Raw genomic sequence first — 19787 nt, forward strand, 5'->3', positions numbered from 1 at the left:
TGAGAGGAATCATTCATTGATGTATTTATTCATTCATATCAATAAATTATTTCTAGAACATATACCATGTGCCTGCCACTGTTCCAGGTGCTAGGATATCACAGTGGGGTGGGGGTGAGGGATCCGGATAGGAGTCCTTGCCCTCATCTGATGGATGCACAACCTTGTACTCATGCAGCCTAAAGTTCCATCACATTCTTGCCATAGAAGTAGCATACAGTAATACTCAGACATCAGACAGCCTAGGATCCATCCTATCTCATTTCTACCTCTTACTAGCATTATAACCCAGGGCAAGTTACATAGCTTCTCTGTGCTTTAGTTTGCTCTCGAGAGTGGAGATGATGACAGTTGTATGTACCTCACATGATTTTGTGATGATTCTGCGAGACACTGTCTGCAAAGCACTTGGAGCAGTATCTGAGACATGAAGATACATGTTATATGAGTGTTTGCTGTCGTTATTGATGCATGCCAGCATGCATCAATAATATGGGGTGGGAACATCTAAAATACTTGTCAATAGGGAATTATTTACCTAAAATGGAGTGTACACATATTGAAAATTTTAAAAAACCTTCTCTTACTAAGATACACAGAAAGAAATTTTTTTTAAATTATAACAAATTTAAAAAATAAAATATACCCTCTCCCTCCTTGTTAAGGTAGCAATCAAACACGTTCACTCTCTGTATATCCCTAAATCCCTAGGAACATTAAACATCATTGTTTCTGTACATTTCTCAGCCCCCAGTTCTTAGAGAACTAAGGAGAAAGGGGGGGTGGATTGCTAAAATATTCTTTTATCTTGCTGCTCTCTTTATCAATGGATTTGCACTACAGAGAGAGGAAGGGAAGCGTGGGTTGGCTGAGAGACTTATGATGATAGTGCTTATCTTAACTGTAAATGATAAAGAGTGTTCTCTGGAACTTGAAGGAAAATGAATATACAGTAACCCAAAGCACACTGTCAGTAGCTTGCCAGTTAGAAGCTAAAACAAGAAATTAAACATGGACTGATATTGGGGAAGTAGGGAGCTAAATCAGTAGTTAAAGGGGATAAGATAATCTGTGTGATTCAAAATTCATCTGGGTTATTTAAATACTGAACCTAAAATAGAATGAGAATAAATGAAAATATAATTTGGTTTCCATGGTATCATATGCACTCTTGTGAAAAAATAAAGGCCAAAAATAGCCTCAAACTACAGCAGACAATCAGGACAGGATGAATAGCTATAAGAAAAGAATAGTAACGTGAACTGTGTAAAGTTGAGCTTCAGTCCTCTGAGCCCTGGTGGGACAGGGCCCAAAACAAGATCTGTTTGTGTGTTTCCCATGGTGGCACAGTGGGGAGAAATCAGAGCTCCTGGGTACCTGTGCACAAAGACAGAAAGAGGGTTACATAACTTAGCATTTAGTTCCATGAAATAAGCAAGAAAGAGAAGTGGTTATTGTTAGTAGTTTAGGATGTGCTGGGTGTAGGATGTGCAGACCTGCCTGCTTCCAATCTTAACTCCACAGTTTGTTCCATGCGTGACCTTATGTAAGTTCCTTCAACTTTCTGAGCCTCCCTTTTTTTTTTTAATCTATAAATTAGGAATGATAATGTTTGACTAATAGGTTGTAGTAAGGCTTAAACAAAATAATACACTGATGGAAATATTCAGTAAATGGCTATTGCTCTTATATTTACTGGGAACTTCTACAATGCCTTTTTTTTTTTTTTTTTTTTTGAGACAGAGTCTCACTTTGTTGCCCAGGCGGGCTTCCAATGGCACAATCTCAGTTTACTGCAACCTCTGCCTCCCAGTTCAAGTGATCCTTGCACCTCAGCCTCCCAAGTAGCTGGGACTACAGGCTTGTGCCACCATGCCCAGCTAAGTTTCGTATTTTTAATAGAGATGGTGTTTCACCATATTGGCCAGGCTGGTCATAAACTCACTTCATGGGATTCGCCTGCCTTGGCCTACCAAAGTGCTGGGATTACAGTCTTGAGCCACCACGCCTGGCCTACAATGCCTTTTCATATAAAGTGTTAAGAATAGTAAGAATGACTGGGCGCGGTGGCTCACGCCTGTAATCCCAGCACTTTGGGAGGCTGAGGCGGGCGGATCACAAGGTCAGGAGATCGAGGTCCATATTGGCTAACACGGTGAAACCCTGTCTTTACTAAAAATACAAAAAATTAGCTGGGCGTGGTGGCGGGCGCCTGTAGTCCCAGCTGCTCAGGAGGCTGAGGCAGGAGAATAGTGCGAACCTGGGAGGCAGAGCTTGCAGTGAGCCGAGATCACGCCACTGCACTCCAGCCTGGGCGACAGAGCGAGACTCCGTCTCAAAAAAAAAAAAAACAAATAGTAATAAGAGTTTGGGAGACTGAGGTAGGTGAATCACTTGAGGTCAGGAATTCCAGACAAGCCTGGCTAACATGGTGAAACCCCATCTCTACTAAGAATCCAAAAAATTAGCCAGGTGTGGTATCACATGCCTATAATCCCAGTTACTCAGGAGACTGAGGCAGGAGAATCACTTGAACCTGGGAGGCAGAGGATGCAGTGAGCCATGATTGCACCACTGCACTCCAGCCTGGGCAACAGAGCAAGACTCCGTTTCACAAAAAAGGGAAAAGAATAGTAAGAGGAGTGTTGACAAGGCAGAGAGGAGCCTGAGGAATGACTTGATGAAAGAAAACTAGAAGGGCATGTATCTATAATACATATGTTCAAATAAGATATGCTATATCTCCACTTCTAGTACAAGTGGTTTGAAGGGGCCTTAATGTCGCTGGTGAGTCTCTGACGGAAGATGGCTATCAGGCAGCCAGGAGTGCTCACAGCTGGCTTCACCATGGTCATACCACCAGTCCTGATCATCATGGAGCTGCTTCATCTGTCTGGAATTTAGCCTGATGGCCGCAGATAGTTGGTTATTTTAATATACCTAAGAATGGATGCGTATCTCAGGGATAAATTCACACTAAGCTTACAAGAGTCTGATGTATAAACTAGAATGCTACTGTATGCATTTACTGTGAAAAATAGACCTGCTCTGGGGATCAGAGAGCATTGTCCAGTGTGACTAGGTATGATTTTCCCATAGGCAGATTACTTGGGAAACCACCGAGAATCCTAAGTGAGTATACAGTGTGAAGAGGCACCTGTGTGATTCAGTGCGCCAGGCAGCCCTCTGCCTTAGGAGTGGGAAGGGTGTAGGGTCGGAGCCTCCCTTTTCCTGGCCAACAGGAACCTATCAACTCAGTGCCCCTCTTTCCCTCTCCTGACCTTGTCTATTCTAATTTAACACGTCTGAAGAGAGTGCCAGAGCATTTATTCTGTTTCCCACTGGTACCTGGTATGGCTCTTTCTGCCTCCAGCCCAGCAGACAGTCTACCTTGATGGAGGCAGCATGACTCTGCCCTTGCCCATTCTGTGTCATTGATACACTTAAGCTCTCATGGCTTAGAGGTTTGTTTTCTTGCACCTCTCTACAGTGAGTACAGGTTTCTGGATGACTAATATAATAAACTGGGCAAGCCCCCTGAATTAATATTTTGGGTGGAATTTTTTTCTAAGGGGGATGTTGATGGAAATTATATCTCGAAGCTTAAGGACCTGGCAAGAAACAACTTGGCTTTTCTTCTGAGTTTCCTAGACAACGGTCTGATTTGGAAAGCGATGGCGGTCTCTCCCTCAAAGCCCCTCGATTTTGTTATCCTGTGGATTTGCTGGGTATGTGGATGTTCCAGGTGGGGAGCAGCCAGGCAAGTGGAAGTCGTTGCTGCTTGAGAGTTCGACTCCGTTGAAATTTGCCTCTCTATTGTTTCTCATCGAAAAGACCCAAAACCACAATATCAAAATGACTCATGTGGTCAGAAACCAGAGAAAGCATTTCTTGTTAAAAACTTTTCTTATAACAAGTATTAGATGTGTAGAGTGCTCCGTGCATTCATGATCTTACTTGATCTCCAAAATGGCGCTCTGTGGAAGGTGAGGCAGGGATCAGTTACAGGCGAGGAAACCAAGGCCTAGAGGATTTGAGCTTCCCAGTGCCCCTCAGCAAATGCTAGATCTCACCCAGCCCCTCTGTTTCCATCCCTGCGTCCTTTTCCCCTCACCCTTTGTGGGGTCTCTCGTGTGGACTCAGTGACTGTGCTCAGAGCTACTGGAGTCTGCGGTGGATGTGAAAGCAGCCCTTCGTGTATGCTGTTCATTCTTGCCCTGAAGAGTCTCTCCAGACTCACATAGGACTTTGTTTTCAGCTCCCTTGGTAGACTGGGGTGTGGCCTTTGTGAAAGAGGAACGATCAGGAGTGAGTCATAGACATTCCTGTCCCGGGTTCTGACCCTCTGGCTCTTCCACCTTCTCAGAGGTTTCCTTTGTGCCAAAAAATCCAATTCAACCTTGGCTTTCTACACAAACCCACAAAAGGAGGAATTCAGAGAGGAAGGACTTCCCTTCTTTCCTTATTGGTCAGGGACTGAGTATCTTCTGGCAGGTGATTCCCTGCTTGCTGTGTCCTCCTGCTGCCCGGCAGAGCTAACACACTGTTTTTGAGCTGCATCAAGGGAATAGATGGGTCAGAAAACTTATTTCAGTTGACTACATTCCTTTTTTCATACCTTTGGGAAAGGTTTGCTGTTGAAAGGATATGCAATTAAGCTATAGTCTAAAAGTAGCTTTTCCTAATTACATGAAACATGTCCAGATCATTGTTTATTTTAACCATTTACCCACCCACCTGCATACCCTTGAGAGTGTCAGAAAAGGTGAGTGCAGTTATTAAAAGTTACTAAAATATAAGAGATTGAAAAGAAGATATTTTCCTTTGCTCTACAGGCTCAGCTTTTCTTCCTTTTCTGTTATTGGAAGACTCTGAATCCATACATTCTTGGACAGACTTATACTTGCCACACCCATCACTTCCTCCTTGCACACTCATGTAACTTCTCTGAATAGTCCTTGTATCTACTAGTAAGCAGTTATTTATTACCTATTAAATAAGTAAATACCATCTTAAAGACACTGTCAAAGGGTAAATTCATTCAAATAAAACCAGCAATAAATCAAAGATGAGACAACTAAACCATTGCTTTGTGGTTTTCTACATTTCTAGGTCAAGTCAGCACTTAATGTGTTTTTGTTTTTTAATTTTTTGCTAGAAGCCATGTGTTTATGAGATAAGTGATTCACTCTGAACATGGGAGAAGGGAAAATAATTGACATCTGCATTCTCCCCAGAATCAGGTCAGAATTCTTGGCATCATCCTTAATAGCTCTTTCTCTAATAACTCACATCCTCTCATCAGCAAATCCTGGGGTCTTCCTTCAGAAGCCTGCCTTCTACAGCCAGCCATTTTCACTCTCTCTCCCATTTGGTGCTGGTCACCTAGCTCAGGCCACTAAAATCAGTGACTGGGATTATTGCAGTTGGACTCACTACTGGTCTCCTGTTTCCAGAGCCAGTTAATTCCTTATCCAGCAGCCAGAGTGACTGCTTAAAACAGAAGTAGCAGCTGCTCTAAACCCTCCACCAACTTCCCAAGTCACTTGGAATAAAATCCAAAGTCCTGGCCATGATCCACAACGCCCTCGAAAATCTCACCCTCAGACACTTCTCCTACTTTCCCCGCCTGGTCATTTAGCTCTGCCACACTGGCTTTGCTTCTTCTGCTTCGTACCAAGCATTTTCCAGCCATTGGCCTTGGCTGTGTCCTCTACCTGGGACGTGCTTCTCTCAGATATCTGCGTGGTTAACTTCCGAACTTCTCTCAGCCCCACAGGTTTCCATTATTAGAGTCCTGCCCCGCCACCCTGTCTAACCAGCCCTCCTACTCACTGTCCCCACATCCCCATGCCCTGCTTTATTTTCCTCAACACACATTACTACTGACAAATTATGTGCTTCTTATGTGTCGTTTGTCTTACCCACTTCCATACTAAAATACAACTTCCATCAGGGTAAGAATTTTTGTTTCTTTAGCTTATCATTTTACCCTTGGTGACTAGGACAGTGCCTGACACATCGGAGGCAATCAGTAAGTGCTTGATGAGTGACCTGGAAAGAATGGCCACTTGGTCCCCCTCTCCAGATGACTTCTTCACCTGACACTTGCCCTCTTTTTCATTATTGCCCTGTATTGCCACAGGGAAGTCAGGACCTGGGAGTACTGGATAGTTATGCCTTGGAGCAGTTGCAGGGGAGAACTGATGGTATTGAAGGGCTACTTTTCTAAATCTGAAAAATAAAAGCTTACAAAGTACAAAAATACTGAAAATACATCCTTTCCCTATCTGCTTCTCCCTTGACCTCTTATATAAAGTGCATTCAAAGCATAAATTAAAAATGATTAGGTCAAGGTAAAGAAAGTCCTCAGATATATAAATAAATTATAAATTACCAGAATTCTTAACTGCCAGGGGAACTGTATTGGGACTTGTAGAAAGAAAGATAGATACATGTGTTATCATATGAATACTTGCATAATAAAAACCATGTGTAGTAATTCCTTGAATGCTTGGGCATCCTTACCAATCAAGAATTGCTCTTCTTTGATTGGAGAGGAAGTGATAGGGAAGAATGCTTAAAAATAAAAAGTCTAAATTGGGTTTATTCAACAGGCTAACAGAGAGCATCTCTTCCAGGGCTGGGTCAATTCAGACAAATGCATCTACTGCCTTTTTTTGCCTGAGTTAAAATGTTAGGAGAATACAGACTCAACCAAAATCCTACAATAACATAGACAGGTTAGATTCTGCTCATTATTCTCTAATAGATTTTAGAAGGATTGCCATCAACAAAGATTAGTGATTAAGTGTGAATTACCTTTTTCCATGGGCATTGAAGTTAATCAAAGCCTTTGTATAATATTTTCAAGTTGGCCAGCATCCGCTGCCACCTTTGATGCTAAGATTTGAAGAAGACATTAACATCAGATGTTAGAATCAGAGCATTTTGAAGCCAAGAGGGATCCTCACACCTCATTTTACAAAGAAATATGCGAGACTCAGGTTGGAAAGGTCAAATTCAAAAGGTTTTTTCTCCAAATGTCCATGAGAAGGAACCTTAACGATGTGTCCTGGCTTTGGGGAGGGACACGAGCCCTGGATCTGGAAGAGGATGATATAGGTTTGGAGTGCTACCTTGATCACTCATTAATGGTGTGGCATTGGGGAAGCTCTTTGCTGGACGGAACCCCTGTTTCCTAATTTATAAAATCAGGCTAACAAAGATAGTAAGAACCAAGTGAAAATACACTCATTAAAAAAAAATCAAAATATAGTCTCTGCCTAATCCACATCAGCGTACGATCCTGGACAGTTTGTATATGTTCTCTTTTAGTTGGCCAAGTCAGTGGAATCAGCCTTATTTCACAGATGAGGTGACAGAGGCTGAAGGGATGGAAAAGCTGTGAAGGTCAAACAGCCAGCAGATGATGTTGCAGTCAGGGCTCAGGTCCGTGGAACAGCAAAAACCTTTCCCTCATTCCCGGACACTAGTGCAGCACATGGCAGATGCTCCAGAAATAGGAGAAAATATACAAAATAATAATAATAATAATAATAATAATAATAAGCTATCAATGTAAATCTCCCCAGAAAGCTTTGTAAAACTCTTAAAAGCAATGTGGGCCAAATAAACCATTCCCAAAAGCCTGTGTAAGCCATAAAGAAATAAGCAAAGTTACTGATATTTGAAGGTTGAGACTTAATTCAGAAAATGTGTTGAACCCATCTAAACTTAATCTGCTAAACATTCATTCATTATCTAACACAATAGTTTAAAAAATCAAGTTTGCGTTTTTATGAGATGTGTGTATACAGTAGGGATTCTTTTATAGTTCATATGGATAGGATATTTATCCCTGTTTTATGGTGTTTAAAATTATTACAAAAGAGGTGTATGGTTTTTATATACTGTGTTTGGCTTTGATGTTTACATTCGGCCATACCTGTAAAGATGCCAAATTCTTCATCAAAGCTGTAGTGCTCCTCTCCCACATTGCTACATCGTTTTTGTGGGATGAATGTAATCTCCTTCATAATAATCCACTTTAAAATATGTCTCCATTATGAGGGAGAGGAACATTTCATAGCTGTCCTTCCACTCCGTAGTGGATCATGCTAGGTGGGGTGGAGAAGTGGGGAGTGGCGATTGTCTTGAGCTGATTTCTGGTTGTTTTTAATTATTATTATTATTATAGATAGGGTCTCACTGTGTTGCCCAGGCTGATCTTGAATTCCTAGACCCTGGGCTCAAGGGATCCTTCTGCCTCAGCCTCCCAAGTAGCTTACAGGGCTGTGCCACTGCACCCTGATTTTGTTTTATATGATCCCATGGTTTCAAAGCTAGCTCCACTGTTTTCATTGAGAGACAGCTAGTGAAGAAAAGGAGAAGAATGTAGCATTTTTTGATATAAAGTATCTCCAAGTGGTAGGATTTTTTAAAAAAAGACAACTGGATATGGTGGCTCACACCTGTAATCCCAGCACTTTGAGAGGCAGAGGTGGGAAGATCACTTGAGGCCAAGAGTTCCAGACCCATCTGGGCGACACAGCATGACCGCATCCCTACAAAAAGTGAAAAAATTAGCCAGGCATGGTGGCACACACCTTTAGTGCCAGCAACTTGAGAGGCTGAGACAGGAGGATCACTTGAGCCCTGGAGGGCGAGGCTGTAGTGGGCTGATTGTGCCACTGCACTCCAGCCTGGGTGGCAGAGTGAGACCCTGTCTCAACAAAAAAGACAACATCAAAGGAAATATGAGAGAGTTACATTATGGGATTAGGTTTCTAAGTCAGTGCTTGAAGTGAAAATTGCCCTTGAAAATCCCACAGGCACAGAAGGGCTCACGTTCTTAGGAGGCACATGGGAACTAAGACAAACCAAAGAGCAGCAAATCTGAGTCTCCTGCTTTGTATTGCAACTGGCATTTATGTTCATTGAGGAATCTGAAAGATACCTACATGATTTACATCTTTGTCTCTACCTTTCTTTGGCCCACATGGCTGTAATCCCATGAGTCATATGTGGGTGTGGTGTGTGTGACCGCATCCTCCCAGCCCTGCAGTCCTCCAGCTGGAGGCCTGGCTCACAGAAGTAGTTTTCAAACCATGTTCCTCAGCCGAGAGTCCTAGGAAGGTGAACAGCTGTGGATTTGTTACCCACTGCCCTCCCTTCCTCCCCACCTGTTTTCTCAAGCAAGGGCTCAGTATTCTGGGTTCTTGATAAGATGGGTTTGAAAACCGTGCAGCTGCTCAAAACATTTTTTTTTCCTTTTTTTGCAAAGTTTGAAAACCAGTGAGGTAAACCAAAACTGCTGGGTCTTTCCTCTGACTATCAGTGTGGCTTGGGAAACGTTACTTAATCTTTCTGGTTTCAGCCTCTTTGTTTATAAAGTGCAGGCTTTGAGCTAGATACTCTCAATGTAAGACACCTCTGCCAGGAATCAGCTACATCAGAGAACTTTCTGGAAATAACCCTGAAAGCATTACTGTGGTTTCACCAGTACTGAATTAGAATAACAGCATGTACACCTCTCAACGTTCCCTGAGTGCAACTGAGATAATGAGGAAATAAAGGGAGGAGCCATTTTCTCTTCAGCCTCTTCATTACTGAGTAAAATGAGTAATGACTCCTTGCCAAAAAGCAGTCTCTGCTCCAGGGAATTCTCTTTTCTGGAATGAGGTTACTTATTTGCTCAAGATAGTTTTTATCTTGACAAAAAAATAAATAAAATGTTCTTAACAGTTGACTAACGTTTCCTCAACAATTGTGTGTCCCCCCCCCCCTTTTTTTTTAATAGAAACATTCTTTTTAAAAAAATTACCTTGCATCGGTCTTCTTGTAGGTGATTTGAAAAGGGGCTGGCCTTTATTACGCAGAGTTTTCAAGAGTTAAGTTGGCTGAGCCTGAGGAAGAGCATTTGGGTTGCATGTTAGAATACTTGTTACTTGATATCTTAATTAAAACATCTGCAGCTACTTTCAGAACAGCTGACAGAGATGTTGACACATTGGTAGCCAATGTCAGATTATATGTTATGGATGAGCAATCCTCACATGTCCCTGTTTTTATTTTTATGTCTTTCAAAATGCGCCTCTATCCTCATCACTCACCACCTGGCCGCCCTCCCACAGAGGCTTCTGGAGGCTTCCATTCAAGGGCCTTCCCCTCACCCTTGACCAACCTGAGCAAGTGGGAGCTGACTGTATCAGGAGCGCCCTCTTGAGGACAGACTTGTTGAGGGAAACTAAAGTTTTTCCTTCAGTTCAGCACTGCACACTGTGTTACATCTCAGTGCAGGGGAGAAAGAATGGATTTCATGAGACGCAAAAGTTCATTTTTTGTTTTTCTGTCCTTTGTTTCCATCAGGTCAGCCACCATCCGCCTATCTCTGCATGCCATGCTGAGTCTAGAAATTTTGTTTTCTGGCAAGGTAATGTGCTAATACATTTTACTTCCATCATATTGTGTAATATGTTATCTATTTACTTTATCCAAGAATTGCTATCAATTCTTACTGAGATCAAAAGTGGTTCCTGGATTTGGGTCTGGTTGGAAGGATCTGCGTCACCTGTTCTTGCCGCTCATCTCTCACTTAGTTTACCTGAGCCTCCTCCATTTATTTCTGTAACTTTATCTTATTTAAAAATCATTTGAAATGCCTCACATATTTCAAGAGACGCTAAATATTTACAGTCGTTTATCAGAGTGTAGACAGCAGAGGGGTTTTCTGCTTTGCCAGACTTAAATTTTATTTCCGAAGTCGTGTTTTACATTGCTTTCTTCTTTTCAGTTTTGAGATGATTGTTCCTAAAATTTTGTTCAGTTTACATTTTGAGTTGGGGGTGGGTGGGTAAATCTTCTGAAGAATAAATAAGGCTATAGCCATTTCCTAGATGGATTAATTTTGTTAACCTCTCAATTTATTTTAAAAAAATGTACCGTAGAAGGAAAATATAAGCATCCTAAGTTTTTAGACAGTAAGCACATATACATTTTAAAAATATTTTTCTCTGCTACCACTGATATCACATGTTGCCTTTACACACACACACACACACACACACACACACACACACACACACACACACGCAGTCTATTAAACTTTAAAAGTACAAAACAGTACACTGTAACCCTCTTCCCCAGCCACTCAGTTTCTCTCCCTGGAGGCAATCAGTATTTCCAGCTTAAAGTGACAAGTACCATGGTTTTCTTTCTTCACCTTTGCTATTAAAGTTTAAAATTGAAACTGCTCTCTCACCAAAACCCTCTGGAAATATTCTCATAAGGTTCCTAGCCTCCTAATTGATAAATCTCACTCATGCTATAAGCATCTCTTCTTTGTTGTTTCAAACGTTGGAATTTTTTTTTTTTTTTGAGATGGAATCTCGGTCTGTTGCCAGGCTGGAGTGCAGTGGCACAATCTCAGCTCACTGCAACCTCTGTCTCCCATGTTCAATCATTCTCCTGCCTCAGCCTCCCAACTAGCTGGGACTACAGGCATGAGCCACCATGCCCAGCTAATTTTTGTATTTTTAGTAGAGATGGGGTTTCACCATGCTGGCCAGGATGGTCTTGATCTCTTGACCTTGTGATCTGTCTGCCTTGGCCTCCCAAAGTGCTGAGATTATAGGCGTAAGCCACCTCGCCCGGCCAAAAGTTGGATTTTTTTTTTTTTTTTTTTTAAATGAGAGGGGTCTTCTCAAAATAGTTCTATGTACTTCCTACATTACATTCTTCCCTTTCCTGAGCATCCTTCTCCTAGGCCATCCTTCCTCATCAGCCTTTTCCTGAGCAATCCACCTATTTCCATGGGCCTAGGATTCCCAAATCTTGGTTTGTAACCCAGCCTGACATTTCTCTGCCTTTTATGTAGGTTGTGTAAACCATTTCCGTTTGTTGTGATTGTAGATGTAGCTGGGCTTAAATCTGCCCTCATGATGTTTCTTTTCTGTTTGTCACATCTGTTCTTTGTTCTCCTTTTCCTCTTTCTCTGCCTTTTGGATTGAATAATTTCTATCATTCTCTTTCATCTCCCCTGTTAGCTTATTAGCTATACTTACCTGTTTTGTTTCTTGTTAAAGTTGTTACTTTAGGATTTATGTTATATATTTTTAATATCATCAAAAAATATTATGCCAGTTTCACATATTGTGATATTTACAGAAGTATACTTCCATTTTCCCCTCCCAACCTCTCTACCTTTTTTTTTTTTTTTTGAGACGGAGTCTTGCTCTGTCGCCCGGGCTGGAGTGCAGTGGCCGGATCTCAGCTCACTGCAAGCTCCGCCTCCCGGATTTACGCCATTCTCCTGCCTCAGCCTCCCGAGTAGCTGGGACTACAGGCACCCGCCACCTCGCCCGGCTAGTTTTTTGTATTTTTTGTAGAGACGGGGTTTCACCGTGTTAGCCAGGATGGTCTCGATCTCCTGAACTCATGATCCGCCCGTCTCGGCCTCCCAAAGTGCTGGGATTATAGGCTTGAGCCACTGCGCCCGGCCTCTCTACCATTTTTGACGTACATCTTACTTCTGCATACCATAAATCATGTAGTACATTGTTACTACTCTTGCTTTAAACAGTCAGCTATCTTTTTTTTTTCTCTTGGTAACAATTTTATGAACATACAACTTATATACCATATCATTCACCCGTGTAAAGTGTACAATTCAATAGTTTTTATTCACAGAATTGTGAATTTTATAAACTGTGCAGTTATCAGCACAGTTAATTTTAGAACATTCTCATCACTCCAGAAAGAATCCTCTTTAGGAAATATTACCCTGCCCCTTTTCTCTCAACATTCCCCAGCCTGTAAATGTGCCTGTTTGGGGCATTTTATGTAAATACGATTATACAATATGAGGCCCACTGTGCTCGCTGGTCCCAGCCCCACCTCCACCTCTCTCACCTGGACCCCAGCCAGGGCTCCCCACTGTCCCCTCTGCTCCCACCCTGTAGTCTGTCTATCCTCAGTGCAGCAGCCAGATGGGATCCTCTTGCTATTCTTTTTCTATTCCCTGGCTTCTCTGTTGGTACCATCATTCACACAAGTTAGAGAAATCTGACATTGTTCATAAATTCTTTTTCAGTCTGTATCTAATTTGTCACCTAGTTGTGCCTATTTCTTCTTTTTTAGCATTTCTGGGCTCACTCGCTTCCCCATGTCTGTTGTCTTGGTTCCCTTCATCCCCATTTGTTATCCCCTGGGCAACTGCAGTAGCCTCTTAACTTGTCGTCTTGCTTCTCCTCTCTCCTACTCCTGTTCCATTCTCCGTATGGCTTCCAATTGCCTTTGCAAGGTCCATGTCTAATCACATCAGTGGTCTGATTGTTTCCACTCATTGCACACAAACCAGACTCTTAGCCAGGCTTGGAGAGCCCATTGTTTTTCGTTTTCAGTTTTTTTTCTTTGTTTGGTTGTTTGTTTTTGAGACAGAATCTTACTCCGTCACCCAGGCTGGAGTGCAATGGCACAGTCTTGGCTCACTGCAACCTCCACCCTGGGTTCCTGCCTCAGCCTCCCGAGCAGCTGGGACTGTAGGCACCCACCACAATGCCCAACTAATTTTTGTATTTTTAGTAGAGAAGGGGTTTCGCCATGTTGGCCATGCTGGTCTCGAACTCCTGACCTCAAGTGATCCACCCACCTCTGCCTCCCAAAGTGCTGGGATTACAGGCATGAGCCACTGCACCTGGTTTTGTTCTCAACCTTTCTACTCTTCTCTAGATAAGACAGTCTGAGACCTGTAGGATAGAACCATACTATGTGACTATGTTTTCCTATACTTCTGTCCCCTTGGACAAGCTATTTAGCCTTAAATTGCTTTTTGTCTGCCCAGTGAACTCCTGCTTTTTCCTCAAAGCCCCATTTAGATAGCCCTTTCTGACAAGCCTCTTCTGATGCTTTCTCTAAGCATGTTCGTCACTCCTTCTTCTCAGGTTTCATTTTACCTTATAACACACTTAGTTATAACCTGGGCCTCTCTGTGTGCTAACTACTTGTTTTCACTTCTGTCTGCCTGTCATGCTGTTAACGCATTCGTGGAAAGGACTTTATCTTATCATTTCAGTTTCCCTGATTCTGCGCCAGGGGTCCATGGGGTTGGTACTTATATTTTATGAAAAGTTATCCTATATAATAATTGACTTGATTGTGAAGAGATTGTACTATATAGTGATTGATCATTTATCTAGCTTAGGAACTATTTCATCTACCTAACTCTTCTGCTAAAAATGTAATATTTGGTATTTCATTTCAGATGTGAGATGGAAAAACAAATTCTGGGGCAAATCCATGGAAATCGTTCCAATTGGCACAACCCATGTGACTCTGCCAGCGTAAGTTCTTCTTCTGTGGTTAAGGAGCTTTATGGAATTTAGGGCCGAGATTTTGCTTTGGGAACCGGATGCCCACCCCCACGCCAGTTGCATTGAGTGTGTGTTTTTTCTTGTAATCTGTCTGACAGTAGGTTTAAATGTTCCTCCTTTTGGCAAGCTCACTTTTAAAAAATGTTTCTCTCTCAAATGGAAATGCCTCCTGGAGACCAAAGTTCCCCGAATAGATGCTTATTAAAAACTCATTTCCACTTCCTAACAAGATTAAGAATGGTGGTTTTGGCTGGGCGTGGTGGCTCACATCTGTAATCCCTGCACTTTGGGAGGCCAAAGTGGGCGGATTGCTTAAGTCCAGGAGTTTGAGACTAGTATGGGTAACATGACAAGACCCTGTCTCTAAAAAACATACAAAAACTAGCCAGGCATAGTGGTGGCACGCACCCATAGTCCCATCTACTCAGGAGGCTGAGGTGGGAGGATCCCTTGAGCCTGGGGAGGTTGAGGCTACAGTGAGCTGTGATCATGCCACTGCACTCCAGCCAGGGTGACACCCTGTCTCAAATTTTTTTTTTAAAAAAAGTGTTTTTCCTTTATTGTGCTGCTTTGCTGTCAAAATCCCTTTTAAGAAAGGTATGGCCTTGATCTGACAGGGGTGATTGATACTTATTTATTAAGCAAGATGCTTGTGAGCAGGGGCTCTGGAGCTGGACTGCCGAGATTCACCTGCTCACTCTGGCACTTACTGACAGCGAATCGCTGGACAGTTTACTTCACCTTTCTCGTCACCAGTTTCCCCGTCTAGAAAGAGAGAATAATAAACCACCTACTTCCTAGGGCTGTTGTGAAGATTAAACCGATAATATACTTAAAACACCTAAAATAGTACTTAGCACACTGCATATGTTTTGTAAGTATCTGGTCATATTATTAATACCATTTTCCTCATAATTACTGAATTCCATAAGTAATATCCGAATACTTTCTCATCATAAAGGATGCAGGCAATATATGTTCAGCAAATTGTATAAAATCTTCATCCCTTCCTCAAGCCTCCCTTTCCTAGTTCAGCAACATTAGACAAGCCCCTCTGGCTCTGAACTGCCTCCTCTGTCAAAGGAGGGGGTGGACTGTTCCAAGAGACCACCAGCTTCTAGTGAAGCCTCTGGTAGCTTCCAGAGTGCAGAGTCTGAATGCTGTCATTCTCTGTGGCATGCACGCCTCCTTGGAGAGTGGAGGCTCCTAGAACATCCAGCGTGGCGTGGACACTCAGCCAGTGTTGCTTCTGTGAATAAAGGGATGAGTAATGCATGACATGACTTATTTTATAAAAGAGCAGAGTTTGTTTGCATTTGCTGCTGGCTCTTCTGGAAATTGGTACTTCTACTTTTTCCTTCTTTTTAGTTTCGGGGATCATTTTGAGTGGAACAAAGTGACCTCTTGCATCCATAACATCTTAAGCGGGCAGAGGTGGATTGAGCACTATGGAGAGATTGTCATCAAGAATCTGAATGATGATTCCTGCTACTGCAAAGTGAATTTTATAAAGGTAACTCCAGTGACTCTCTGAGCTCTGTCCCTGGAAAGGCTGTGGCAGAGCCAGGGCCCCAGAGCACAGGGCATTTGAGAGATTTTTCACCTTCACCTTTATGCCAGTAGGCAAGCAATGCTGGAACTCCTTGGTCCCAGCTGCAGCTCTGTCACCTAGACCAGGGCAGTGGCCCCTCCTGGGGGCCACTAGGGTCTGTCCTCAGTACAGCAGCCCGAGAGACCCTTTTAAAACATAAATCACCATGCTGCAGTATGGATGCACCTTGAAGCCCCAAAAGGACGAATATTACATGATTCCACTTCTGCAAGATCCCCAGAGGAATCCAGTTCACAGAGAAAGAAAGCAGAATGGTGGTCACCCGGGGCTGCAGGAGGGAGGAAGGGGGAATTAGTGTTGAATGGGTATAGAACTTCAGTTTGGGAAGATGAAAAAGTTCTAGAAATAGATAGTGGTGATGGTTGCACAGCATTGTGAATGTATTTAATGCCACTGAATTGTACCCTTAGAAATGGTTAAAATGGTCAATGTTACATTAGGTATGGTTTACCACAGACTTTAAAAACAAAAAAAATCTCATGCTGTATCATTCCTTTGAGCAAAGTCCCCCAACAGCTTCCATCTTTCTCAGAATTGAAGCCTGCATCCTTATGGTGACCCGCCAGGCCCTGCACAGGCTACACTCCCCATCCCCACTGTTTCACACACATACTTGCACACTTGCAGATACACAGACACCACCTCTTTCCCCTCCAACCTGAACTTCTCTTTTTCCTCCCTCTTTTTCCCCACTGTCCTCTGGCCACACCGGCCTTCTTTCTCTTTCTTCATTTCCTTCTGCTTGGGGAGCTGTCCCCAGATCTTTCCATCACTAGCCCCATCCTGTCATTCGCTCCCTATCCTGTCCCATTTTCTTCAGAGTGCTTATCACCATCTGAGGTCAGCCTGCTCATCGTTGCTGTGTGTGTTTATTTTCTGCTCTCCATACCCTCCTCCTCATCCTTGACTCCAGAAGAGCAAAACCTAGTCTATCTTGCTCACTTCTGTAGCCCTGATACCTGAAATGGTATCTGGCACACATGAGAGACTCATAAACATTCAGAGAAGAAATGGAAAGATTGGCCAGAGGCAAAAAGTATGGAATAGTCTCTTTATCATTTTAACAGCCTTGCTGGGCAGCCCTCCCTGCTTTCTCTCTCTCCTAGATTCCTTCATGCTCTTAAAAATTGTATGTAGTTAAAATAGCTTTAAAACATGATCCTCCTCAAGGAATATTTGCATTTAACAAAGATGGAAATAATAAGCAGAGAGTTGAGGTTTTATTGTGGAACTTCATGCAATGCCTCTCTGCACCACCTGTAACCTATAGGGAATACTTAGGAAGAGGTGGATTGGGGTCTTTATTATAACCTCAAACTGGTTTATAGACCGACATAAAGCCCATAATGACCTTACATTTGGGACAAAATAAAAATGACCCTATCTTGAAAGCTTTGTCTGAGCTCTCTGCAAACAGAAACAAAAGGCAGCCTGAAGCAGGGATATATTACCTGTGTCCCAGGTGAAAGCCACATTGCTCCCAACGTTTTCTCCAAGGACACATGCTCCACTCCCGTATCTACCACCTACCTGGTTCTCATCCACTTACATGCAGAAAATGGGTTTTATAGTTATGAGAGATGAACACTGGGCATGTCTGGTGTTGAAGGAGATGCTGCAAGCGGATGCCACACTCGCGTGTGGAAGGTGACAGTGTCCCTTGGTGGCTTCCAGCAAATTCTCAGCACTGGATTTGTTGGCAGATATCTCTAAGGGAAAATCTGACACCTGATTCAGAATAAAATTAAGAGCCCGGGTGCCATGGCTCACACCTGTAATCCCAGCACTTTGGGAGGCTGAAGCAGGAGGCTCACTTGAGGCCTGAAATTTGAGACCAGCCTGGGCAACATGACAAGACCCTATCTCTATAAAGAAATTTAAAAATTAACCAAACATGGTGGCATGCACCTGTAGTCCCAGCTGCTGGAGAGGCTGAGGCAGAAGGAGCACTTGAGCTCAGAAATTTGAGACTGCAGTGAGCTATGATTTCACCACTGCACTCTACCCTGGGGAACATAGTAAGACCCTGTATCATCAAAAAATAAATAAACAAACTTAAGATCTTTTTGCTTTTCCCTCATTATTACATGGCTGGAGAACTTAACTTTAAATTTTTAATTCAGCTCTGAGACACTTCCGTGCCCCACCATTTTTACCACCGCCTTGAAATGCAGAAGCTGAACGACCAGAATCTGACCTGAAAATGCCATTCAACATTATTGGTTTCCAAATATGGATTCTGTTTAAGCTGAAAATAGTACTAGGGTTTTTTGATTTATGGAGAAATGCCTTTGCCGTTCTTTCATAGAAACTTTTAGGGCAGCCAGGTAATTTGGGGGAAAAAAAAAAAAAAAATCAACTCTAGGGCGCTAGAGCTCCCTCTGCTGGCTGCAGTGTGGAACTGTATAAAATCCTCTGGACTGGGCTGGCCTGAGCTGAGCTGAACTGAGCAGAATAGAGTGCAAGGTAGCCTCGCAGACCAGGACCAATACATAGTGAGAATACCCATGCTACTCGCTTGATGTATAGAAACTGAACCTTTTCTTTTCTTGTTTTTGTTCTTTTTTTGTTTTGTTTTGATATGGAGTCTCACTCTCACCCAGTCTGAAGTGCAGTGGTGCAGTCTGAGTTCACAGCAACCTCCACCTCCCGGGATCAAGTGATTCTCATGCCTCAGCCTCCCAGGTAGCTGAGATTACAGGCACCCACTACCACAGCCGGCTTATTTTTGTATTTTTAGTAGAAATGGGGTTTCACCATGTTGGATAGGCTGGTCTCAAACTCCTGACCTCAAGTGATCCACCCACTTCGGCCTCCCAAACTGCTGGGATTACAGGCATGAGGCGCTGGACCCGGCCGAGAACTGAGCCTTCTTTTACATTGTATGTAGCAAAGGTAGTAATACAAATGTATCTTACACAAATACGAGTTGAGTTACAAACTGCGGATAGTTAACCATTCATTTTTATTAAATAACTAAAGGTATGAGTTTTTTAAAGCCAAAGTCCAAGCATAAAAACAAATACATAGACCAATGGGACAAATAGAGAACTCAGAAATAAATCCATGCATTTATAATTAATTGGTTTTTGACAATGGTGCCAGGAACTCACAATGGGGAAAGGACAGTCTCTTCAATAAATGGTGCTGGAAAATCTGAATATCCACATGCTAAAGAATGAAGTTAGAACTTTATACTGTATACAAAAATCAACTGAAAAAGACTAAAGACTTGCAGCAAGACCTGAAACTGTAGAACTACTAAAACAAAAACAAAAGGAGAAAAGCTTCATGACGTTGGTCAGGGCAGTTATTATTTTTGGATATGACCCCAAAAGCACAACAAAAGCAAACATAGACAAATGGGATTATATCAAACTAAACAGCAAAGGAAACAATCAATACAGTAAAGAAACAACCTATAGAACAGGAGAAAATATTTGTAAACTATACATCCCCTAAGAGGTTGATATAAAAAATGTATAGAGAGCTCAACAGCAAGAAAACAATCTGATTTAAAAATGGACAAAGGACCTGAAGAGACGTTTCTCAAAAGAAGACATATAAGTGGCCAATAGATATATGAGGAAAAAATGATGAACATCAGTAATCATCAGGGAAATGCAAATTAAAACCACAGTGAGATATCACCTCATATCTGTTAGAATGGCTATTATCAAAAAGATGAAAAATAACATGTTCAGGAGGATATGGAGAAGAAGAAACCCACACTATTCATGGAAATGTAAATTAGCACAGCTATTATGGAAAACAGAATGGAAGTTCCTAAAAAAAATTAGAAA

At 42.4% G+C, this 19787-nt stretch overlaps 1 protein-coding gene across 13 annotated transcripts in view; it reads left to right on the forward strand.

Moving 5' to 3' along the window:
- The window catches only part of OSBPL3 (oxysterol binding protein like 3), a 185644-nt gene that overhangs the window by 150196 nt on the left and 15661 nt on the right, over positions 1 to 19787 (forward strand). For 11 of the 13 annotated variants that reach the window (XM_065542188.2, XM_074035329.1, XM_074035328.1 and 8 more), the window contains 3 exons: positions 10372 to 10435; positions 14264 to 14342; positions 15741 to 15885. In XM_065542188.2, coding sequence (XP_065398260.1) covers positions 10372 to 10435; positions 14264 to 14342; positions 15741 to 15885 — 288 coding nt within the window. The remainder of the gene's footprint in view (positions 1 to 10371; positions 10436 to 14263; positions 14343 to 15740; positions 15886 to 19787) is intronic. The other 2 variants (XR_012432594.1, XR_012432595.1) reach the window with 1 other exon arrangement.

The sequence above is a fragment of the Macaca fascicularis genome, chromosome 3, assembly GCF_037993035.2.
Source record: "Macaca fascicularis isolate 582-1 chromosome 3, T2T-MFA8v1.1".
Lineage (NCBI taxonomy): Eukaryota > Metazoa > Chordata > Mammalia > Primates > Cercopithecidae > Macaca > Macaca fascicularis.